The sequence below is a fragment of the Panthera uncia genome, chromosome A2, assembly GCF_023721935.1.
Source record: "Panthera uncia isolate 11264 chromosome A2, Puncia_PCG_1.0, whole genome shotgun sequence".
Classification (NCBI taxonomy): Eukaryota; Metazoa; Chordata; class Mammalia; order Carnivora; family Felidae; genus Panthera; species Panthera uncia.
In genome coordinates, this window is record NC_064816.1 from 90,801,965 (window position 1) to 90,827,864 (window position 25,900).

At 37.1% G+C, this 25,900-nt stretch overlaps 1 protein-coding gene across 5 annotated transcripts in view; it reads left to right on the top strand.

Moving 5' to 3' along the window:
- The window catches only part of CDK14 (cyclin dependent kinase 14), a 626,953-nt gene that overhangs the window by 490,876 nt on the left and 110,177 nt on the right, over window positions 1-25,900 (top strand). For all 5 annotated transcript variants that reach the window (XM_049641422.1, XM_049641423.1, XM_049641421.1 and 2 more), the window contains one exon: window positions 2,376-2,424. In XM_049641422.1, the coding sequence (XP_049497379.1) occupies window positions 2,376-2,424 (49 nt within the window). The remainder of the gene's footprint in view (window positions 1-2,375; window positions 2,425-25,900) is intronic.

The following is a 25,900-nucleotide window of genomic DNA, read 5'->3' on the forward strand; positions in this document are numbered from 1 at the left end:
TATTAAAAAATAGTAAAATAGTATTCTAATAGTATAGTATTAGACCTTAGGTGATGTTGGGTAATATGAACCTTTTATGATATTATTTCTTCCAATCCATAAACACAGGATTCCTTTACATTTATTTATGTCTTCAATCTCTTTCATCAGTATTTTAGTAATTTTCAGTGTACAGATCTTTTACCTCCTTGGTTAAAATTATTCCTAGGCATTTCATGTTTTTGATGCTGTTATAAATGCAACTGTTTTATTTATTTCTTTTTCAGATAATTCGGTATTATTATATAGAAACACAACTGACTTTTATGTATTGATTTTGTGTTCTGCAACTTTACTGGATTTGTTTATTCTAATGGTTTTTTGGTGGAGTCTTTAAGATGTTATCTGTATAAAATCAGGTCATCTAGAAACAGAGACAGTCTTACTACTTCCTTTCCACTTCAGATGCCTTTTATTTCTTTTTCTTTCTTTCTTTCTTCCTTCCTTTTTTTTTCCTGATTGCTCATGATCAGACTTTTAGTAGCATGTTGAATAGGAATGCTGAGAGTGGGTATCCTTGTATTATTCCTGATTTTAGAAGAAAAGCTTTCTGCTTTCCCTGATTGAGAATGATTATTAGCTGTGGACTTGTCATATATGGCCTTCTCTATATTGGGGTATATTCCTTCTAGACCCAGTTTGTTAAGAGTTTTTATCATGAATAGATGTTGAATTTTGTCAAGTGCTTTTCCTGCATCTGTTGAGATAATAATGTGATTTTTATTTTTTATATTCTATTAATGTATATCACATTGATTCGTTTGCATAAATGAAACCATCCTTGCATTCCAGGAATGCATAATATAGAGGCACATTTTTTCATTGCTGGTAGGAATATGAAAAGTAGTATGTCAGCATCTATTAAAACGTAAAATGTGCATACCAGTTGTCAAGCTGTTCTATATGGAGAAATCTGTCTTGGGGCGCCTGGGTGGCTCAGTCGGTTAGGCGTCCGACTTCGGCTCAGGTCATGATCTCGTGGTCAGTGCGTTCGAGCCCCACGTCGGGCTCTGTGCTGACAGCTCAGAGCCTGGAGCCTGTTTCAGATTCTGTGTCTCCCTCTCTCTGACCCTCCCCTGTTCATGCTCTGTCTCTCTCTGTCTCAAAAATAAACATTAAAAAAATTAAAAAAAAAAAAGAAATCTGTCTTATAAAAATGAAAACATTAGTATACAGAGGTAGATGTGCAAGGATATTTTTTGAAGCATTGTTTTTAAGGGAAAAGGAACTGGAAGCTACCAAATTTTCCTCAGTAGAAGAATGGTCAAAAACTATGGTACTTCTATCCTGTGTAATGTTATACAGTTTTAAAACAAGTATTACATCGATTTTCTTGATTTAAAGGACTGTTTGCTCTATATTATTAAGTACCTTAAAAAATTCAGAGAATGTTTACTGTGCAATCCATTTTAAAATTAAAATAGTACATATATTTGTGTGTACATATGGGTTTGTGTTTATAAACATAAAGAAATATGTGGAAAGAAACATACCCAAGCCATTAACAATTGCTGTATTTTCAGGAGTCAAAAACAAGGAGCAGGAGGGGTGCCTGGGTGGCTCAGTCGGTTAAGCATCTGACTTCGGCTCAGGTCATGATCTCACGGCTTGTGAGTTCAAGCCTCATGTCAGACTCTGTGCTGACAGCTCGGAGCCTGGAGCCTGCTTCAGATTCTGTGTCTCTCCCTCTCTCTGCCCTTCCCCTGCTCACACTCTGTCTCTCTCAAAAATAAATAAACATTAAAAAATTTATTAAAAAAAGCAGGAGAGGTGTGTGCTACTTTATTGTTTAACATGGTAAAACATATTACATCTTAATTTAAAAATATAATAAAGATGATTCAATGATGAATGTAAATATACATTATAGGACATTAGTAGTTTGACTTTGAGCATGTATAAATACCAAGTAGTGTAAGAAAGGAGAACCAGCACTACTGTATTTGGTTAGAGATGTCTTCATAGTGAAAACAGCGGCTCTCACTTCACTGATGTGTCAAAGTTCTTCAAACTACTTACAGTTTGGAGGTTTGGAATTTGTGTTTCTTTTTCAACTCAATTAAAACTTAGTTATTCTCAGAAATAATTACTAGGAAACAGATTATTAAATAAATCACCCTACACATAAGAAAACAATGCTTCATATTTACAATGTTAAGATTTTCCTGTTTTATTCTTCGTAACTGCCTGATCTAGAGATGAAGATGTAGTGTGGCTAGTGTACTCATCACTAAATCAGACGCTATCTTTATAAAAGTTGAGCTTTTTAAAAAAACATATTTGCAAATTATACATCGGAAACAAAGATTGTTTATCATCTTTCTTTTTTGTTTCAGAACGCTTTACCCTGTACAGCTCTAAAAACCTTAGGCAAGCGTGGAATAAGTAAGTCCATATACCGTTTATGCTTGTTTTCTCTCTCTTTTTCTCTCAGTCCCTCTCTCAATTTCTAGTCTCCCAATAAGTTTGTCTTGACATTTGTTTCATTTGTTCATCCAAATATCCATTTCTCCATTCATTTAACCATTAAACAGTTGTTAAGCCATAACTATGTACCAGCCGCCATGTTCAGCCTAAGCCAATGCCGTTATATATGAGTTTGGGTTCTGAGAGCAACGTGGCATTGCTTCGAAATGATAAATCCTAAAATTCACTGGGTTCAGTCTTCTTGTAACTAAATTCAAGAAATATTTTAGCATCAGCAAAATAGCATTTAAGTGCAATTTAATGACTGATTCTAATCTAAATAATGTTGGTGAACACCTCTGAGCGAGATAAAATTGATCTTCCACATTTTTTCAGTTTATCTATTGTTCCCCTAGGCCTTCTTGGAAAACTAAGTACCTATATTGCTTGAAATGTATGTCATCTTTTTATTTGATTTCTGTTCTCTCATCTGATCTTGTTGAAATAGTTTTATGTATTGGTTTTGAAATTTGATGAAATCTGAAGATCTGAGTTTCTCAAGTTAATCATAGGTCTTTTATTGCAAGCCAACCTGTTAGTAAACCATTGAAAGTTGGAAAGCAGAGTAATTGAGTCACTCTTGTTAGTTGTGGATATCATATTTCAAGCATTATGCTGGGGAAAAAGTAACTGGAACTGCTTTGATTTAAAAATTTTTAAAGTGTCATAACAAAATTTTGTCTATGGGGACTTCAGTATTATTGCCTTAGTTTTTACTGTTATGACATATTTAATTTTAGACACCCATCAATTATAAAAATAAAAAAATAAGAAAAAACCTTTTTATAATAAAAATGCCTTTAATCGGTGTTGTCAGTAGATACAGTGGACAGCTTATTGTAAGGGAACTCATGGAATGAGTACGTGAAACTCTGCAGTGGTTTATTTGAAAGATTTGGTAGTTTATTTTTATTAAATCCATCTTAGAAGAGCGCTGGAATAATTATTTTTGTCTAACACAAGGCTTTGCATTTGCCATTTGAAGAGTTCTTATTATGTGTAGAGTCTCCTCTGGGAGGCATGCCGTCTTCTGGGAACATTCTGTGTGTGTTCCTCACTCTTTTGCCCTTCCACCTCCCCCTCTTTACTGATCAGCAGTCTAACATTTTAATTAAGTGCTTTCATACACCAGATAATATATACAGTATACAGTTCCTACCTTAATTAAATGATCAAACACATTCTCTCATATTGCTCAAAAAGTTTTGTCCAACCAGGTAACCATTGTATGAGACAATCTTTTACAAAGCAATTGAATTTCTAACCCCATCTTTGAAGTGACAGGAATATCTGCCGAATCTACACGTACCGTTTGTGGCGGATAGCCTTCAATTTAGAGAACCTCCATTTCCTTCCATCAGAGGGACAAAGCTAGAATGACCTCCAAATTGCCCAGGAAAATAAATGGCAGATCTTATCCACTTAGAATCGTCTACAAAAGATGGGAGAGGGGTGTCTGTAGACAATGCTGAATGATATTTCTTCCGCCATCCTCTTGTGGTTATGACCCCATTCATTTCCACATGGCGCATTTCAGTCGTTCATTTTTGTGACTTGTATTCAGCACCACCTGCCATCACAAACAGTCTAGCATACATGCCCAGGTGAAGGGCCTTTCTCATTCTGCCTTCCATAGTCACTAGTGAGATGCCTCTCAGAGAAGGTACTTCTAGCCATTTACATTACTCTACTCTGGGAGAAACGAGGTAAAAGAAAAGTAAAATTGAAATAGTATTCAAGCTTTGCATTGCTTCACTTCATTCTGACCACCTAAGACTTGATACTCACTTTTCTCTGAGAGTTGTTCATGTTATAACAAAAGTAGTTAATTTCATTGATGGAAATCAGGATGTAGAATGCTCTGGTATTGACATTTTAGACATTTTAAAAACTATGTGCATCATGCACAATCTCCTTTAAATTTTTCTTAAAAGATGCTAGGTATTTTCTTAAAAGATGCTTTTATTCTTAACGGCAAGTAAGAATTCTTCAGAATACGATTTTTCACAAAATAAGAAAACAGTTTTCTCTTTAAGATATAACTTCAGGGATATTTATTAATTGCATTTTCTATAGGATTTTTTATAGGATTTATAATTTTTCTACCAAAGCCAAGGTCTGAAATACTGAAGGAGAGGCGCCTGGGTGGCTCAGTCGGTTGAGCATCCGACTCTTGTTTTCCACTCAGGTCATGATCTGTCTCACTGTTCATGGGTTCGAGCTCCATGTGGGGCTCTGAGCTGTCATTGGAACCTGTTTGGGATTCTCTCTGTCTCTGCCTCTCCCCTGGTCATGCACTCACTCTCTTGCTTTTCCTTTTCTCTCAAAAACAAATTAATAAAACTTAAATTATTTTTAATAAAAAAATAAAATACTGAAGGAAATCTTACATTTTCATGTAAAGTCTTTTTAATGAGCTGGTAGAATTATAGTTAATGTTTTTCTTTTAATCTCTAACATCACATATGCTTTTTAAAAAGAAATTACAAAAGCATTTAATAAACTGGGTCCTACCCTTAGATTACTTTTAAAACATGTTAGGGAAACTATTAAAAGCTGTTAGCTTGAGGTAAGATTTTTAAATTATAAACATAATTTGTTTAGAATCAAGCTATTTTTTAAGTCCCCGTAAGTCTTATTTTTTGTTGCCTTAAGGAGTTATTTCAAAAAACACTAAGTAATAAAATATCACTAAAAATGTTATAAAAATACTACTTTCTGGTATCCCAGTGTTACCTACTGAATCCTTAGAGCCAAGCAATAGCCTCTAGCCCATTAAAACCCAATGAAATTTACAGAAAACTGAAAATTCAGAGACATTAATTTGTTATTGATTCTTCATCCAAATGGACTTGCGACCTTGCAACCATCATAGACATTTCAACATCCCTCACTTCGGAATGAGCTCTAAGTTCAGAAGAACTGCATTTAAAGACTCGTAAGCAAGTGCTGGCTTTCTCCATCACTACATACGAATTTGCTTGTCTACAAGCACAATTACGAAACGAGCTATCGGTAAATTCTCGTATATAGCAGTAATAGGTTCAAAATAAAGGAAACTAATTTGCAAGAACTAATTTGAATTCAATTTAGATGGGTTAATAGAAGACGGGTAGGTTAATATAAAAAAGCAAGTCACTGCTTAAAATTAAATAGCAGTGTATTTAAAAATACATATTAACTCAGCTATTAAAGCTAGTGGATCTGTTAACCTGCCTAAAAGAGTAATAATTTCTTGAGAAATGAATCCTTGAATCTCTTTGAACAGCTGTAACAAGTGACCCAGTTTATTTGGGGGCCAAGCCTGCCCTAGGTAACGCCAATACAATTCCCTGCTGACTTCGTTTATACCAGTAACCATGGGCATAATTTTATCCTTTGAAGGATTTTTTTAAGTATTCTGGGGAAACAATGCAATAATGGGAGAAAAATATCAAAAGATGCAGCAGATATCTAAACTCAAAAGGATAATATAAAGAAGAAATCTTAATTACAGGATTGAGATTAATAAATATATATTAATAAAGAAAAGAAAGTACTTTTATTCCCCTATATTGGATATGCATGAGTTGCCTGGGCTCTTCCTGTTTAAAAGGGGATTTTGGATTAAAGGGAGACAAATCTTAATTTTATATAAATACATGTACTGTTTTCTGACCTCCTTCAAAACATTCCATTTTATTTCATTGGAGTTATAAAACTCTCCCTATTTTTCTTCCAAATCTCTCTATTTAGAGTTGTCTGACATTGGCATGTATATGCAATCAACCAAGAATTTCAGCCACTTAAAAGATCTTTTATTATTTTGGCTGGAGAAGCAGCCTTAGTATATGCTCTCCAGCAATGTTAAGGGTAGGATTCCAGGAACACATTTGCTTGTTTTGGAACTTTTTAACAGCTGAACAATTTGGGGATTTTGAACGGAGCAAAAAGAGAACCCAAGATAAACCACCCTGTCACAGAAGACATATTTGGAAAGAACAGCTCACGGTTGATAAAGCAATACGTGTCCACAGACTCAAATAGGTGTAGGGCAACCTCATCCTGCTCTCTCCACCTACGTGCTCTGGTTCGATTTATAATCCTCCTTGATAGGTAGGTCCAACTGAATTTCTCCTCTAAGAATTGAAAGCATTGATTCTTTAAAATGCGTAATAAGTACAGAGTCATTGTTATGAAGCTCCCTTAGTGGAAATGCAAAGATAGACAAGAAGACATTGACCTGCATATATCTGAATGCACCAACAGTGACAAACCCTGACTTAGAAGATTGAAGTGTTTCCTAACTTTGTATTCTTGAACTTTCCTTGAATACGTTCTCTCATTCAATGGTTAACTTTCAGAACATATTTTATAGATGACTTGCTAGATCCATGTTACGTGTGCATAAAACATAGTCTTTAAAATAATATTTAAAAGAAAAATGTAAACTTCTCTCTGTAATTTATGTTGCTGATTCCCTGTTTTTCTTATGGCAACATCTGACTATGTTCAATTAAGATTTAAATCAGTGCCTTCTCAAGAAACCAGAAGCCCTCTTTTTCTACTCTGCCTTATTGTTCTAAGTTGATCTGAAATTTTCCAAAATAAGAATATATTGCAAAGCAAGTTAGAACTTTCCATTTCTGTACCAGCTTAACAGTGTGAGAGGAACATAAGAATGGCTTTTGGCACTAGGAGGAGCAGTTGAGCTGAGCCAGATTCTGAAGTCCGTCCTCCACTTCCACATTTTTTTTTCATTATTGATCATTTTTGTTATAAGTCTATTTACTTCAAAGTAACAGTTTTAATTTATTTAGTGCCTGGAGATTTCTTCCCCCAGTATTTCCAAAGAAATTATTCTGTACATTATCAATGCACTTTTTTTAGGCCTGGATATATTGGGGTGACAAGCTCTACAGCAGACATTTTTGGAATTCCATTCTCTTAACCCCAGGATGAGTTGGAGCTGCAGCTCTTCCCTGCCCGGCTCGTGGATGTGAGCCCAGCTTCAGGAGGCTACAGGGGGTGCAATTCCTCATGACACCCTTGGAAACAGAGTTTGCAACACTTGGATAATCAGATCCACACAGGTGTCTGTCCTGATCTTGGATACCTGTGCGTGGTGTTGTTTGGAGGCCCCAAAGCGGCAATTCAGAGGAATTTCTGGGAACATTCATTTTCACAAGAGTGATTCACTGTTTCAGCTACTGAAAGCAACATGTAGGTGTGATGTTTACCAGATCTGTTAAACCCCCTGCTACCTCACAGAGAACGGTTCTTCTAGAAAATTGAAAACTATATTTTTGAAAAGGGAAAGAGGAGTCCAGGTGCTGGTGGGAGTCCTAGAGAGCCCCGAAGAAGACAGTATCAAGGGCTGTCCAGAGATATGGGTCGGGGCAGGTGCCAGGAGGACACAGAGAAAGCTAGGCAAGAGAAAGTTGGGAAATTGCCAAAGGCCCAGACCTGGTTACTAATAGTAGCAATAGCATAGATATGATAACATATAAAACACACATAGTCAAAGGCCTAACATACCCTCCTTGCCCTGTAGTCAGAGTTGTGATGGGGTAGCCATGGTAATTAACACTTGGGCAGCCTTTTGCAATATAGAATTTGCTTTCTTGTATGTTTTCACATCCTCATGTCTTTTTTAACCATCTTGGGAAGTAGTCAGGACACATACTATCTCTATATAGCTTGAAAAAAAGAAAACATGCTCAGTGAGGTCAAATGATCGATGCTATGGAAAACTACAACTTGGAATGTATGCCCCAAAGTGAATTTTAGGAAAGAAATATCAACTTAATAACCCTGATATTCACGTGGATCAATATCTTATTTTGTTTTGTTCTTATTACAATCTTGGTCATGGAGATCTCTTCTGGGAAATGATGCAATTCATTTCCAGTATGGGTTTTCAGCAGCAAGAGAGCTGGGCTGGAATAGAAATCTGACTTCTTTCCTGGGGAAAGTGTTTGTGGCAGGCTGACCACACACATCAACTCAGGCCTCCCCTGTGCCCACTGCTGGATAATGCACCATTGGGATAAAGGCAGGTTCGTGACAATCTTAAGTGCTAGAGATGACAGGCCTCCTGGCCACCCATTCAGACCCTGCTAGTGACATTCGTACCCTATTCCACACAGCTCCCACTTCCCCCAGGAGGTTATCCTCTGTCATTTTGTGCCATTGCCAGATATCTTGTCTATGTCTTTCTTGTGGTAGCAAAGAATTTGCTATCATTAATAACCCCTGGTGATGGCCAAGGGCAAACCCCGTGCTATTCGTTATCCGTTGAGCACAAGTTTTTTGTTCCACTTCTGATAGACAGAAAATATCCATCTTCTCTCTTACTAATTGGCAGTACGTGCCAGGCTTGGGACCTGGCAATGGCTATTGTTTTTCAGCTTTTTAAATGATGTGTTGGATTCCTCATCCCCGAGTACATACTTATGGTGCAGCTAATACCTTCTTTCTGCCATCCAGCTCATTAAGGAATAAAATCCAGCCATGCTTCTGAAGTGGCAAAGGGTTTTCAGGAGCAGCTGGGCTGCCTGTTTCTGTGAAAGGAGGGCAACACATAGAATTAGGCTTTCTTGAACTGTTTCCTAAAACAGATTCTAGAAGCGTGTGTGAACTGAAGTTCTGCTTCTTCAAAATCTAAAACGGTGTGTTTGTGTTCTGTGGCTGCCATAACAAATTACCATAAATATTTTGGTATAAAACACCACAGAAGTATTATCTCACGGTTCTGTTGAGCTGGAGTTTAGATGGGCTCAGCTTGTTTCTTTGCTCTGGGTCTCACAAGGCCAAACTCAGCTATCGGTAGGCCTGGGCCCTATCTGGAGGGGTGGAGGAAAAATCTGTTTGCAGGCTTATTTAGACTGTGGGCAAAATTCAGTCCCTAGTGGCCAGAGGGCTGAGCCCTCTTTTCCTTACTGGTTGTCAGCAGGAACTCTCACCCAGCAACCAAAGGCCGTCTGTTTCCTCATCACACTGCCCCCTCCTGCTTCAAACCAGTCAATGGCAGGAGTCTTTCTCATTGCTTCATAACTCTCTCACTTCCCCTCCTGCCCTATCTCTTCTGCCTTCAGTAGGAGAAAGTTCTTTGCTTCTAAAGGCCTGCCCGTATTATCCAGGTTAATCTCTCTGTTTTAAGATCTGCAACCTTAATAACATCTGCAGAGTCCCTTTTGCCATGGAAAGTAGCATATTCACAGGCTTCAGGGATTAGTGAGTGGACATCTTTGGGGCCATTCTGCTCTCCACAAGTGGATACTGGGGTTTCCTATTCAGTGATGAGTCATGGGGTAAGGTAGAGCAGAGGGGGCAATCCCAGCCTTCACCAGGTCAGACACAGTCTGTTCCGTCTGATCTCTGACCCATCTAGTGACAAGCACAGATGTCACTCTGACTCTGGTGGCTCCATGTTGCCCGGTTCACATTAGGTATCCCCAAAATCAGGAAGAAATCATTTTCTACCTCCTGCATAGAGGAAAAAAAAAGAGATTATTCTCCAGAAAGTCCATAGTCTCTGAATTATCTGAAACTTTGGCCTAGCATTTCTGTCCCCTTTAGGTCAGTGCTGTCCAATACAACCTTCTTCATTGATGCAAATCTTTTCTATCTGGACTGCCCAGTGCAGCAGCCACTAACCTCCTATGGCTATTGATCGCCTGACATGTGGCTAGAGTGATTTAGGAAATGAATTTTAAAGTTTATTTAACCTTAATTAATTTAATGTGAATAGCCATAGATAACTACCATATTGGGCAGCACAGTTGTAGCTCAACGTGTAAACTATTCATTTATTTTCAGTGCCCACCAGTGTAGTACAAGTGTGGATGTCTGATGCTTTGGAAAGTCTATGCGTTTGAGTTCTTGGCATTTTGTGCTCAAGTATACAGAGATCTTCCTTTATATTTTTGCTTCTCATCCCTGTCTTTTATTTGTAAACACTGAGAAAATAATAGCTCTGGGGGACCCAATAAGTGTAATAAATCTGCAGAGGGACTAGTAAAAGTATCAAAGAACATCAAGCAGACATTCCTTCCCCTCCTCCTCCCCTCAAGAAGCCACGCTGTTCCCTCCTGAGGGGCACTGCCTGTTGCAAGTGTCTCTATTCCTTTCTCCTTCTCTGTTCCCGCTCTCTCTTTTCTGTTGGGAACTGCTAGGGGTTAGACACACAGCTCTCTCCCCTTTTTGAACTCCCTCAAGAATTCACCTCTCTGCTGTTGTTCCCGGCCCCCTTGATCTACCCTAACTCTACTCAGAAAGTATCATAAAGGCTTAGTTTCCTCTTCACCACATAGGAGATGCTATTGAGAATCTCCACTTTCTAAATAAGCTTCCCATGGACCCCATGGGTACATATGTTAATTATTCAGCTTCAGAATATTGAAAATTATCACATTTTAAAAAGTGAAACATAAACTGAAATGCAGTTTTCACTGCTCTTTATTTATTTAAAAAAAACTGGATATGAAAAAAACTCAACACTTATTTTTATCATTTTCTTTTGGTTAAGAAAATATTTATGAGTTGGGGCGCCTGGGTGGCTCAGTTGGTTGACCGATTGACTTCGGCTCAGGTCATGATCTCACAGTTTGTGAGTTCAAGCCCTACGTTGGGCTCCGTGCTGACAGTTCTGAGCCTGGAGCCTGCTTCGGATTCTGTGTCTCCCTCTCTCTCTGCTCCTCCCCTGCTCCTGCTCTGTCTCTCTCTGTCTCAGAAATAAATAAACATTAAAAAAAATTTTTTTTAAAAAGAAAATGTTTATGAGTTTAGTGAACCGTCAGCCTCAAAATTAAGATGAACATAAAAAGTCACTGGAAGGGTACCTGGGTGGCTCAGTTGGTTAAGTGTCCCAACTTTGGCTCAGGTCATAATCTCATGGTCCATGGGTTCAAGCCCCACATCAGGCTCTGTGCTGACAGCTCAGAGACTAGAGCCTGCTTCAGATTCTGTGTCTCCCTCTCTGTCTCCCCTCCCCTGCTTGCACTCTATCTCCCTCTCTCAGAAATAAACATTAAAAAAAATTGAATAAATAAAAAATTTTTAAAAAGTCACTGGAGAAAGAGATGATTTTAACAACATTGTCTTTTGTATCCACCTCACCCACTCCACACTTTTCTTTGGTCAGTTATCATGAAAATTAGGATTGGGCAAACCTCATTATATGGGGAAACTTTCTATAAAAGTGGGCACAACTTCCACCAATTGTGAAGATATAGTTAATAGACTTGACCTTGTAAGAAAGAATACACAGTCAATAAATACTTTTGATATGAACCAAAAAATAATAGAAAAGAAGAAGGAAGGCTGCAAAAACTCATAGTTGGCCAAATGGGAATAAAATGCCTGAAATCCATGTGATTTGGCATCACAGGGTTCAAGTTCCAGTCCTAGATATGCTACTCAATGGTATAATGTTTAGGAAGCTCACTAATCAATCTGAGCCCCAGTTGTTTAGTCTTTAAAACCCTTGGCAGGATTATTGTGAGGATTGAATAAAGCATGAGTGTTCATGATGGGGCACCATTGGCCAACATTAGCTTACCTCCCTCTTGTTTCTCAGCACACCCTGTCCTCCCCTGCCAGTTAGATTGTTTCATTCAGTTCCAAATAAGCAACAGTTCTTGAACATGAGTCCCACTGCTATACAGGGTCCCCAGACATCTTCTGGACTATTTCTTCTACCTTCTTAGGAACACATGCTGAACTGCTTGGTCACCAAATCATTAAAAAAAATACTTCTTATATAGAAACAAGATTCCCTCATTCTCAGCAGCTCCTTCCTAAGAGTGATATGTTAACAAATAGCATTGTACATAATTAACATAGAACTTTGATTTATCCTAAGTCTTTAAACACATCTACTAGACAGTTTTCCTAATTATATTGAAAGAAACCCATGGGCACTGTTATCAAGTTCAAAGCATCTGTTGGAGCTTTCCTGTCATGCTCTTCATACATGGACTTATAGGTAAGACTACACCAGGTGTGTTAGTTCTGGGTGTCCACTTGACCCAGAGATGAGTGGTGAGACCAAAAATAATTATTCTTGCTGTTTTGGGGTTTTTAATGGGGCGGGTGGACAACTTATCCCTAGAAACATAATTAATGAAGGCTGGGAGCATGGCCTTCATTTGGTACATCTGTCATCACCAAGGAGCAAACCGGTAGGGAATTCCAAAGGTAACTTGGCCTTTTTCTTTTTTTTTTTTTTTAATTTTTTTTTAACGTTTATTTATTTTTGAGACAGAGTGAGACAGAGCATGAACGGGGGAGGGGCAGAGAGAGAGGGAGACACAGAATCAGAAGCAGGCTCCAGGCTCTGAGCCATCAGCCCAGAGCCCGACACGGGGCTCGAACTCACGGACCGTGAGATCGTGACCTGGGCCGAAGTCGGACGTCTAACCGACTGAGCCACCCAGGCGCCCCGGCCTTTTTCTTTCAGACATTGAACCGAGTCCATACCCTAAAGCACAAATCTCATGTTACCTGGTCATATTCATCATGGGAGTGATTTTAATAATAGATTTCATTATGTCTTTAACAACAACAACAACAACAACAACAAAGATACCTTAAAATGCCATAAACAGACAAGGATACAACCCCCAAACCAATTATCCTTTGTCTTATCTAAAAGAGCATTTTTAGATCATTTGGACATTTTGGGGATCGCAAAAGAACCTAGTGGCAGTTTACAGTTGAAGTCTTATAGTATATATGTGTGTGGATGTCCTTAATCAGACTATAAATGAGATATAAGTGAATAGAAGTATCAACACAAAAGAACAATATTCTGGCCCTTGTTGCATTTGTCACAGAGCATATCTTTGTGTATCTGTATGTGAGTTCTCTGCTAGACGTCAGCTGTATGTAATCCCTCAAGACTTGATATACAAACATAATGCCAAATAGAGAATTTCCCTTAAATTATTCAAATCTCCCCATAAGTGATTTCCCACTCTTCCTGCAATGGAAAACATTTGATCATAAATTCAATTAAATCAGTCATCATCTTTGTGATGTTTGTCCAGCTAAATCCTTTAGTGACAACACCAATAAACATAGCAGCTGTGTGTGTGTGTGTGTGCGTGTGTGTGTGTGTGTGTGTGTGTGAGAGAGAGAGAGAGAGAGAGAGAGAGAGAGAGAGAGTGTTTATGGCATGACTGTTGGGGAATAATTGATCTGAAGTCAAGATAAAGGATAGGTCTCATTTCTTAGGCTATATTTGGACCACTTCACTGCAGCCAAGGTTTAAAAATTAAACTCATAACAGGGATAAAGTCATGTATATTCCATTAAATTCATTGGCTTTTATTTTCCAACTTAGAGCCTAGTCTTAATATATTGAGTTTTAGATCAAAACTGGTATACTTTGGAGATGTTAGTGAAAGCTCTCAAACCACAGTAACCATTTTTCTTCCTCTCTCTTCTGCACTTTCCCCTCCCTAGTTAAAACAAAAGAAAGTCGACTGTCAACATACTTTTAAGCTTCTCCAGGAAAATTCCATAATAGGACTACAGTACTGTTTATGATTTCTCAGAGTTATGTCAGCTGAAGAAGTAAGGTTTATTAGAGGCTTATAAGTGTTGATTGTTTCTTGACTTGATCCTAAAGCTTTCAGACAACTATAACTAACTGCTTCCCCTCATTTTCATTATAGCTTTGCTGCTGATCCTATTAATTTGGATATAACTGAACCCTTAATCATGCAGATCTTTATGTATGTGCATATCCATGTGGCCTGTAGAGGGCAGCATGTTCTGGGGAAAGAAAAAGTGAGATAAGCCACTGATTTTTTTTTTTTTTCCTTTAGCAAAACAAGTAAGATATCTCTAGTAGAGAAGTCAGAGCTTCCCCGTGCTTTGATTGTCTGCCACTTTAGGTATCTGCTTAGATGGCGGATGTTATTATTGTCTCAGGTCCTTTGCAGGCTACTTGATTAAGGATTACACCAGATTCCATGCCTTTGCCTCTGAATAGAATGGAACACATCATTTTATTTACACATGAATACAAATATGATTTTTCCATTTGTCTCTCATTTCTTGTCACCCTTAACTGAAGTTTAGAATTTGAGTTGAATTACACCAGCAGTTGTGATTTTATTTGGTGTCAAATTAGGCTTTGCTCTATTCCAGAATTCTGCTACCTCACATCTTTATTTTTAGGTTGTGACCCCTGAAAAAAATCTGATGTCTCTTATTCTCCCCCAAGAAAGTGAAGAAGATTTCCACAGGGACATCTTCCATCCATCGTGACTTTAGGCTCTTTCTCTTAATGGCCAGCACATTTTTAGAGTAATCACTGACCCAGCCAGACCTCTTCTGTATAACTGCATTCACTAATTTTCTCAACCCAGTTTCTACTTCTCATCCAAAGAACCAAATCTTCCCAGTGTATAAACTACACAATTGTTTTAAATTTTAGAAATTTCTAGAAGTTGCAGCAGATCTTGAAAGGGCATAGAACAGCACTGTGCGATAGATCTTTATGCATTGATAAAAATATTTTATATCTGCACAGTCCAGTATGGTAGCTCCTAGCCACACATGGCTGTTCTTTAACTTAAAATATGGTTAGTGTAATTGAGGAATTGAATTTTTATCTTATTTAATTTTAATTAATTTACATACTCACATGTGGTTTGTGGTCGCCAAATTGAACAGTGCAGAATAGTGCATGAATTCTGATCAGTTCATAATAAATGTTTTACCAGAATATATTGTGAGGTAGATTAGATCTTGTAGCTAAAAGTCTACTACCCAGACTTGTAGTCCCTTGCTTATTCTTTCTCATAGAGCTGTAGGCTTAAATCCACATCCTCAGACTCTGCCCCAGGATTTCTTTCTCTCAGAACATCTGAGAGATTTCCAATTTTCCAATTCTTTGATTTTGTTGAATATTGAGCATATCTCTCTTGGATATCCAGAATGGAGTTTTAAAGCCTGGCGTTTCGGCAGCACTATTCCTCTGGGCATCTAACATGTCACCATCTCAGTTTGATCACATCGTGATGTCTAGATTTTCTTTTTTTAAATTTTTTTAATGTTTGTTTATTTTTGAGAGAAAGAGAGACAGAGCATGCGTGGGGGATGGGCAGAGAGAGTGGGAGACACAGAATCCGAAGCAGGCTCCAGGCTCCGAGCTGTCTGCACAGAGCATGATGCAGGGCTCAGACTCATGAGCTGTGAGATCATGACCTAAACTGAAGCCAGACACTCAACTGACTAAGCCACCCATTGCCCCTAGATTTTCCTAAATATAGAAATAAAATTTAAGAATATGCTAAAATGTGTCAAGCCACAAACAAGCTTATTCCTTAATTTGGAGTGCGCCCCCCACACTCTGTCTCTCTGTATGAAATAATTCTTTACACTGACTAAAAATAAAGCCTGTGCTTGTTCCATCCATTATAAAGTGACCTCGATGTTCTTTTGAAAATGTTCTCATAAGTTCCCAAGTAATAATTCTTTCAAATGCTTCTGTATTTTTATACACAATGTGCAAATGCATATCTTCAGTTTCCTATATTATACTGATATTGTTGGTTTGAAGACATAAGGAGACTTTTTTTTAATAGTTTGTATTGTACCACTTGCTTCTGCCTGAAAATACCCTTACCTACATATACCTGGCAATTATAAGTAGTTGGACCCCAGAGGATAATAAATATGCAGCTTTTCAACTTTATTCAGTTATCTTTCTTTTATTTAATATGTAAAGATGGAATTAGTACTCAAGCAAATAACCAGCTCTAACAGTTAAGTCAGTTTGAGGTTTCTTTAAGTCATGGATATGGAATGATAACCCTTCCATTATAAATCATTTTCCATAAGAGCCAAATGTGGCATTAAAGGCAGGAATAAAGGAATGTGCAACTCAAAGGTTGTGCTCATTTCAGTAAAGATAGCCTTACCTTATTCTGTGCTCCCCATCAAACCACCCTTTATAGCACCCATGCCCCCAGCTCCACAACCTCTTCTACATAATGAGAAACAAAAGGGCTGCTTGGTAGCCACATTTTTCTTTAAGAAACCATCCTCTTGGCGGGGGCATCTGGGTGGCTCAGTCAGTTAAGCGTCTGACTTTAGCTCAGGTCATGATCTCACAGTCCCGGAGTTTGAACTCCGCATTGGGCTCTACACTGACAGCACAGAGCCTGGAGCCTGCTTCAGATTCTGTCTCATCTCTCTCTCTGCCCCTCCCCTGCTCATGCACTGTCTTTCTCTCCCTCTCTCTTAAATATAAATAAACATTTTAAAAAACTAAAAAAAGAAAAAAAAAAAAGAAACCATCCTCTTGGAAAAGCCTAGGCATCCCTATATCTCAAGTAACAACAGAACAAAATAGGGAGGGATCATGATGTTTCTGTCAATGCTGACAGCTTTAGGACTGGGTTCCCATGCACAAAGCCATTCCCTGTCAGTCTAAGAGTGGTAGGCTTTCTGTTAATGGACATTTGTGTTATCTGCAGAGAAACCATTAGACAGAAGTCTCTATTACATAGCAACTATTTCTGTGCTGGGAATAGCCATTTGTAAATTCCATAAACACCTAGGCTATTTGATAATGATGCAAAGATATGCAGATTTATATAGGTACAGAGAGAAAAAAATGCAAGGTCAAAGGCAAGGGCTAAGAACTAGGAGAAGACTGTAAAATACCAGTTCTTAACTCTTCTTGAGTTAGAATACACCCTACACATTTGTTTCTAAAAATCACTCCTTAAATTACACACTCTCATATAGGAATAAATGATATCTTTTGATTGAAATATGAAATACTTTTTTCTAAAAATTTAAAGATCTCTCCTCTGATGGGTTCTCATATTTGTAGCATTCATCACATCACAGAGTAGAATAAATTATTTTCTAGGGCTTGAACCGCAAAACCAAATCAAACACAAACAAATGTTTTCTCCATGCTAACTTTAGCCCAGGCCACGTAAGAAATTACAGTAATCCCTCTCCAAACACATGTTGCAGTAAGTCAGAATTCTAGTAGCCAACAGTTTGATATTCTACAGTTCTGAGGGCGCTGATTCACATGTTTGTGAGTCACTGTACTTGGGGACCATTTGAACATAAGGGTTGGGAAAAGAAAAAGAGGAATGAGAAGACATGCTTTTTACTGTAGTCTTGATAATGTGGATTTGAGGTCAGCAACCAAGTGCCTGCTAGGCGAGAGAAAATCAAGACATACAAAATAGGCCAGGAACCAGTCATGCTGGGCCACAAAATGAGGAAGATATTAGACCGTTATAAAGAGGGAAAACATAGAATAAAGGGGAGATTGACCAAGAGGGGAGTATACCTTGATATGTAACACAACAAAACACATTTACAAAATCTTCTTGAAATTAAATAATTCCTGAAGCATATCTATCGAGAAAATGTATCTATCTTTAGGTATGTAAAATGATATTCAACATATTTTTACTTAAGATGCTCTATCATTGTTTTATTTGATGAGCGTTTTAAAAAAATGAGTTGTTTTTTGTGTGTTTTGGTTTGAATTGGCTTTGGTATAAGTTTATTCATGACCTTGAAGCTTTTATTTTTTCCAGTTGTAAATTTCCCTATGAGGTGTTTTCTACCAAAGGATTTTCAGGGATATAGTCTGATTTAGAGAAAACTTCTTTTACTGCATTTAGTAGGTCAGTTTAATTTTTTTCATGGATGGAAGTCATGGAAAATTAACAGGAATGTTTATTATTAAATACTAACAACTGTGTGTGTTCATGGAGCACATGGATGTGCCTATGGCATGCCATATGCTTTTGTCTGAATTATCTCATTTAATCCCAAAATAACTCTCAAAAAGTTTTCCACACTTTTCTGATAGGAACATTTAAGCTTCTTTTAGAAAGTTTATTTCCCCTCCTTCAATTATATTGTAGCCTCAAGAGCAAGTAAATATATCCCTCATTTGCTATTTTTTATGTAACAGGGCTGAGACTAGGATGAGGCAAGGAAAGCACTCACCTTGGGTTCAGAATTTAAGGTGGCACCAAAAAAGAACTGAGTAATCAAGACAAATAATGTTTTAATGCAGTATTTTAAAAAATCAAAAAGCTGCCTTGGTGGTTCCTATGTCTCCATCCAACAGCCCTTCAGTAGCCCCCCAGTCCCCCAGGTGCATAACCTCTTCCTTCTGAAACACCAGTGCTGGTGAGGTTATAGAGAAGTGGATCCATTTATTTACCGCCAAGGGCACTATAAACTGATAAACAACATGGAACATATAATGGAAATGTGTTAAAAGCTGTAAAGATATTCATTCATGGCACCATCAAGAAATTTGATTTAGGGGTTCCTGGGTGGCTCAGTCAGTTAAATGTCCGACTCTTGATTTCCGTTCAGGTCATGATCTTATGGTTCATGAGATCAATCCCTGCATTGGACTCTGTGCTGACAGCGTGGAGCTTGCTTCGGATTCTCTCTCTCTCTCTCTCTCTCTCTCTCTCCCTCTCCCTCTCCCTCTCCCTCTCCCTCTCTCCCTGTCCTTCCCCCACTCACTGGCTCTCTCTCTCTCTCTCTCTCAAAATAAATAAACACACACAAAAAAATCTGTGAACTGTGACTGAAATGTAATATACAAGATGAAAACTGTTGTGTTAGAGTGGTAGAATTTGGGGTGATTTTTTTTCTACTTTCTGAAAATTATCTATAATACTGTCATGGTATTTTAATAAGAAAAATATGTTACATAATTAGTGTAGAGTTTCTGTTTGGGATAACAAAAGGATTTTGAAATAGACATTGGTAATGGTTGAACAATATTGTGAATGTAATTAATGCCACTGAAATGCATACATGAAAATGCTTAAAATGACAAATTTTAGCATATATATATATATATATATACATATATATATACACAATTTTTAAAAAACCTAGACACCTTTTATAATCATCAGCATGGTTCAGTAACCCCCACAGGGCCCCCAGTGATCCCTGTCTTTTGGTCTTTCCACCCTTGGGTAAGTCTTTCCCACCTTGTACCAGGTTTGGTCTTGGTGACCAATAGCATAGGACAGAAGTGATGGCACATTAGTGTTCGAGTTAGGTTGTAAAAGACTTCAGCTCCTTCCTTAGCTCTGACTGCCCCCCTTTCTCTCTAATCACTGGCTCTGCAGAAGCCAGCTGCCATGTCATGTGAACAGCCCTATGAAAAGACCCACATGGTGAGGACCTAAGACCTCTTGCCAACAGCCATGCGAGTGAGCCATACTGGGAGGGGATTCACCAAGCCCAGTCAAGCTTCAAATGACTGGCTCTGGACATAAACTTGACTGCAACCTTGTGAGAGATCCTGAGCCAGAACTACCCAGTTAAGCTGCCCTAGGATTCTTGAACCTCAGAAACTGTAATAATAAATACTCATTTTAATTTCCACCTAACTTCTACATCTGTACCCATGAGTATGCAAGAAATACCAATAGTTTTTCCCCTATCCTTGAGGTCTTATTTTCTCCTCTTAATGGAAGTTCTTGGTGCAGGAAACATTGTGAAAACAAGTGCAGTATATTAAAAGGAGAGCTGTGTAGTAAAGTGAAAAAAAAAAGGTTTTCATCCTAGCATCCCAGTATGACAGTCACGAAGCTGAATGCATCACCAGGACTTGACCTCATATAAAATGCCTACAACCGTGTTTTTCCATATGGAGATTTGGTAAAACTAACTATAATATTTAGGAAATAGTGATTGAAAAGTAAATACCCCATGGTTTAAAAAAAAAAAGCATACACCCTCAACAGGAAAAAAATATTTATGGATGTCCAAATTTGTTGGCAGTAATCTTTTTTTCTTCACTAGAGGGAAAACAAAAAGCTAATATGACCTCAATATGAACTTGAGTTTGACTTTCAGGGGTTTAAAGAGAGCTTTTAAAATTCAGGTTTTGAAAGAAAATTTTATCATGTAAAATATATATAAGGTGATAAAAATTACAAAGCAGTAAAATGCTATATTTGCTCAGACCTATACACACAGGAGTAAACACACCTAATTGATAAAAACTCATTACTTCCAGATTGTAGACTTAGGAGATGTTTTTATTTTCCTTTACTTGTTTCAGGATTTTCTGATTCCCTAGATTGACTGTATCTTACTTTTATAATGAGGAAAAAAAAGGTACAAATCAAGCCTTCAGAAGGATGATACACAGGAGAGAGCATCAGCAGTTGAGGCACATAACATGCTCTGCCCCTGACTTTGCTGTGTGACCTTGGTTGTGCTGCTCCTCCTTTCTGAGCCTCAGTTTCCTCACGTGTAAGGAGGGACAGTGATGATCATCTCATGGCTCAGCATGTGGAATAGACAGCGCAAAGAATCTCTAGCACATAGTAAATGATCCACAAATGCTCTGTCCTCCTTTGTATACTTGCCCACAGTATTTAGAACAAGGGTGTCATTTGCTGGCTGGTCACGTCGTTTGTGATAATCAGGGGGCATCTGATAGTTCAACGGGCAAGTGATTCAGAGTAGAGTCTAGAAGAAACGCTCTGACAGGGAAGATGGGAGGCTCCTTGCAAGAGCAATAAACACTGAAAGATATTTTGACTTTTCTTCCTAAGGATCATCAGGCCCTTTATAAAGGATGTCCAAATATTTGACAGGTCTAACCCAATTCTTGTTTTGGACATAAGCATACAGTTCTTTTTCACATCATAATGAAGTCATATATTTTCAAGACCAGATGCAATGTCTGCAATATAAAAGAAAGAAGCTGAAGTTAGAATCCCCAGAAAATATAGTGTTCATTTGCCTTAACTAAAATTCAACAACCCATAATAAGCTCTGACCTAACCAAATTTTCTTTCGTATTGATTTAAATGGGAGCACTGGTTTTAGTGATTTTCTCTAATCCTAACCATATGATACCCTTAGTCTACAAGATGACATTTTTTTTAAGGAATAAGGGAACATCTATATTAGCATGGATGCTAAATTGTACATCTTTTACCTTCATTTTTTTCTTTTTATGTTTTTCTTAATATCTTGGATCATGTCCAGTCTCTAAGGAAATAAACATGTGAAGTGAGTTCTGTGGAATGTTAACTGTGCTGGTATTTTTCTTTCTTTTATCAAGCCCCAAGATTCACCAAAATTGATATAAATTCACCATGCCTTCTTTAAAAAGCGTAACAGCAAGGCATTCTTCCTGTAGGAGTCAGACTGTAAAAGGTGATTTCCTTTTACTCCATTTGGTTTAAGCCTGTAAAAAGCATTAAGTGAAAAATCTGATATATTTGTTAGGGCATTTATTGCATTACTACGTTATATTTGCAGTTTTCAGTGAAAGGTTTATTGAGAACATAAACTTTGAAGAGGTTTTGTTCAGGATTAAAGATATATTTTTCTTCTCTTTTGGTGAAATAATATCACGCAAAATGATACCTTTCGGGAGCTATTTTTAGCACTGTTTATAGTCAGAGGATGCACCGTTCCATTCTGGTGAAGCAGATATCAGCTTCCAAAACTGCCTCTGATGATGAGATTTGTAACTTCCATAGGGTTTCTGAGGAATAAAAGGCTGTGAAGTTAACCAGTTTCCATTAACTCAATTTAACATAATATAGATGCACCAATAAGTTAAACAGTTTTGCAGCCTTTTGTAGTCAAAATGTTTTTCATACTGTCCATGTAATTTGGACTAAATATTTAGAACGTATCTATCTGAAATGTAAAACATAAGCCATTGCTAAGGTTTAATATGCATTAATTTTTTATTGTATGCATTAATTCTTTTTATAAATGAAGATTTGAATTTAAACTCCCTATGCAATCTTTTATCATCAAAAATGAGAATTGCCTTTTTCAGAAGAAACAGTGCTATAATCAGTCACTTAGAATTCAGGAAAATTGGATCATCTCTATTGTCTAAATACCATAAATGTCAAAAATGTCACAAGGGTAGAACATTCATTAACAATTTGCTTCACTCTTGATTTCATAAAGACGTTTTGAAAATTTCTGAAACAGGTAAAATAATCTGATGATCTATTTAAGCAAGTTATGGTAAGCAAAGGTCAATCTTCACAGCAGTCCTGTGAAGTAGAAGAGAGTTATTAATTTTATCCTGATCTATAATCAGAAGTTGGAAAGGTTACAAGTTGCCTGATGTCCTTGAGCTAACAATGGAATTCCACACAGGGAAGGTCATGTGGTTATGGTTGTGTGGTTATGAAGGTCTAGTGTTTATGATTGGATATAACAATAAACAAAATAACTTGGATGTTGAAAATCAATTCTGTTGAATGCACATCCTTTGGGTTTTGTGGGTATTCCATACTGACTTGTGAGTTTAGAATTTTAAATATTCTGTAAGTTTTATCCTTCTGTTTACAAGGGTTAGTTATTATTAATATATTTTTACTTATTTCTTTTATTGAAATAAAGTATCCTTTTCTCTCATGTCCTTCAGTCAGAGGATTAAAAAGTAATTATTTGTGCCTCTTCTGCTGTAAATCACATTATTAAAGTAAAATACTCAACAAAAGCATAGAATCATATAATCACTAGTCCACTAAAACTATGAATCTTTTCTAAAACATAACTGAGGTACAAGTGTAATGCCTGACAGGTTTGTACCATTCCTATAGAAGAAAAATGTCAATGTTTGGTGAGCTCTAACAAATCTTAGAAAAAATTTTTAAAAATTATATTATTTAGATAGAGGTTGAGTACATATGAGTTACATATAAGCTATTAAAAAATAAAACTTTACAGGGCACCTGGGTGGTTCAGTTGGTTAAGTGTTCAACTTTGGCTCAGGTCGTGATCTCATGGTCCATGGATTCGAGCCCTGTGTGGGGCTCTGTGTTAACAGCTTGGAGCCTGGAGCCTGCTTCAGATTCTATGTCTCCCTGTCTCTCTCTGCCCATCTCCTGCTTGTGCTCTCTCTCTGTCTCTCAAAAATAAATAAACATTAAAAAAATTATAAATAAATAAATAAATAAGACTTTACAACTAAAAAAAGTAACTGCTACTAGGCACTGAGAAGAATTGGAGAGGAAATTAACATAGAATGTCTGCAAAAATAATGTAGTGAACTAGTTAACCATCTCCTTTGTATAAACAGGTTAAATGAAAGCATGGTCTATCTTTGTAGTAGTTAAGTAAAAATAAGCTTAAATACACAATGGCTTTTGTTGAAAATAATATAGCAAGAGGTTCACTTAGTTTATCTCCACGAATATTTTATGATATCTGTATCAGTAGATTTATAAAATGTAAATATGAAAATCTATAGCTTCATATTAGTACATGGGAAATGCTAAGTATAATCTATAGCTTCATATGAGTACCTAGGAAAGGCTAGTATAATCATGTGATAAATTAACCAATTTGTAAAAGCCAGACCACTTTTTTTTATGATTTTGGAGTGAACTTAAACATCACAAAGATGTTTGTTTTCCAGGGAGGGTAGAAAATAGTAATAAATAAAATCAAAGCTAGGAAATTTGGGATAAGTATTATCTAACTAAGCTCTAAAGTCCAAGACAAGAATTTAATATTTTCTTCTTTCTGGTCCACTTTTTTGGCATTTATAATACTCTTGAGTGTCAGTGGTAGTGTTTTCAAGAACTTGATTGATTCATATCCTGCTGAGGACTCTTCAGCATTTTGTGTACTTTTCCACCAGATAGAGTTTACTGTAATAGCAACTATGTATTGAGTAAGGGTTAGAGATGAAGGAGAGACTGAGAAGTATGAATTAACATGACTAACTTTGGGCTCTATTCCTCTTATCCATGTAAAAGCTGGACTCTCTTTGTTGTCTTTATTTAATATTGGGCCATGCGGGTGTTAACAAGAATATAGAAAGAGTATTTCTACAGAAATAGAGTTCAGAATTAAAGAAAAAAGAGAAATATAGAAAAATGTCAGGTGTCCATAAGGAAAACTTTAAAATAACCCAATAACCCTCTTACCAACTTGGTAACACACATCTTGTTGTAGGTGTGTAGGCATGTATGGTATTAGTACTAAATCTTTGGTGTGACATGTAATGGACACTAAGACTCAAGAGTCACAAACCTGGATACTCTTCATTTTGACCCTTTGATTATCTAGATCAAATAAAATAATACATGTGAAAGCACTTTGTAAACTGTAGAGTTCCTTATCTATAGCATTATCATGATATAATATTATGACGGTCAGGTGAACTGACCACTATAGGAATGAGTGTCTTCCATGGGAGATTGTGTCATTAAACAGTTTCACCAGAATAAATGAATGAGAACTGAACAATTTTCTATGCACAACAAAACACAACCTATTTATGGAAACTGATATTAAAATGTTATCTGCTTACCTTGAGGGGAGGAATCTCATTAAATTTTTTTTTTCTATAGCAGTGCATTGACAAAGGAAGTCTCAGCATTAAATAACTCTGTGTGTTCAGTATTAATGTAACTAAGAGTCTTGCCTCTCTTTTCATTGCACAGCCTAGCACCTGGGGTTGAGAAGTTCACTGCCCAGGCTTAAACCTTTCCTTATTAGTTTTTATCTTCCCCAAAAGTTTATTCCAATGTCAGGGGTTTCCTTCATGCTCTGCTTGACAAATTACTGACCCCTCTTTGCAAAATGAATAAATTTAGAATTATTTTCTAAACATAAGTCACTTTTTGAAAAATCAGAGCGGTTTTATGACCACAGTCCTCCCTCTAAGTCAAAAGCTTTGATAAGAAGATAATTAAATGAGCATTCTGCTTTTGATGTGTAGACAAGAAAGAATACTGCATCTGACAGTCCTGGTCAGTACAGTTGAGGAAACAGCCTGCCTTTATGGGTGGGTGGGCTTCTTCACAAATCATTTGCAAGAGATTAATTGCTGTATAATCCAGTGGCCAATGCCCACGTTGGCATCTTTGCCACAGTGACAGTATGTGTACTGTCAAATGAAAGGACCCAGGGCCCCAGCTTTGCCCTGTGAAGAGTGTGACAGTGAGTGAGTCAAGCGTGAATATAGAGACTTTCAGCATCTCACTCGGGTTGCTCTATTTCCTGTGAGACCAAGCACATAGAATGCTCCACATACAGTCCCACAGTGTATGTAGTTCTGTGCCATCATAGAATGCAGGAAGGAATAGTCTAGAAATTTTTGTTCCCTTTTACTTCCTCTTCAACTGTTATAGAGAAGGTAGTATCTCCTTGAATGCTCTAAATAGATGGAACCTATTACATCTCTACTTTTTATGTCTAGTTTTCATTAGCTAAAATATTAATAAATCCCGGTGAAGATTTTTATAGAGATATTTGGAAGGTGACAAAATGTGACTTGTCTTAGTTGTTCCAAAAACAGATGTATCATTAATTTTAGAGGAAGTGTCTTCAAATTACAGTGTAAAAAAAAAAAAAAAAAAAAAAAAAAAAAAAAAAAAAA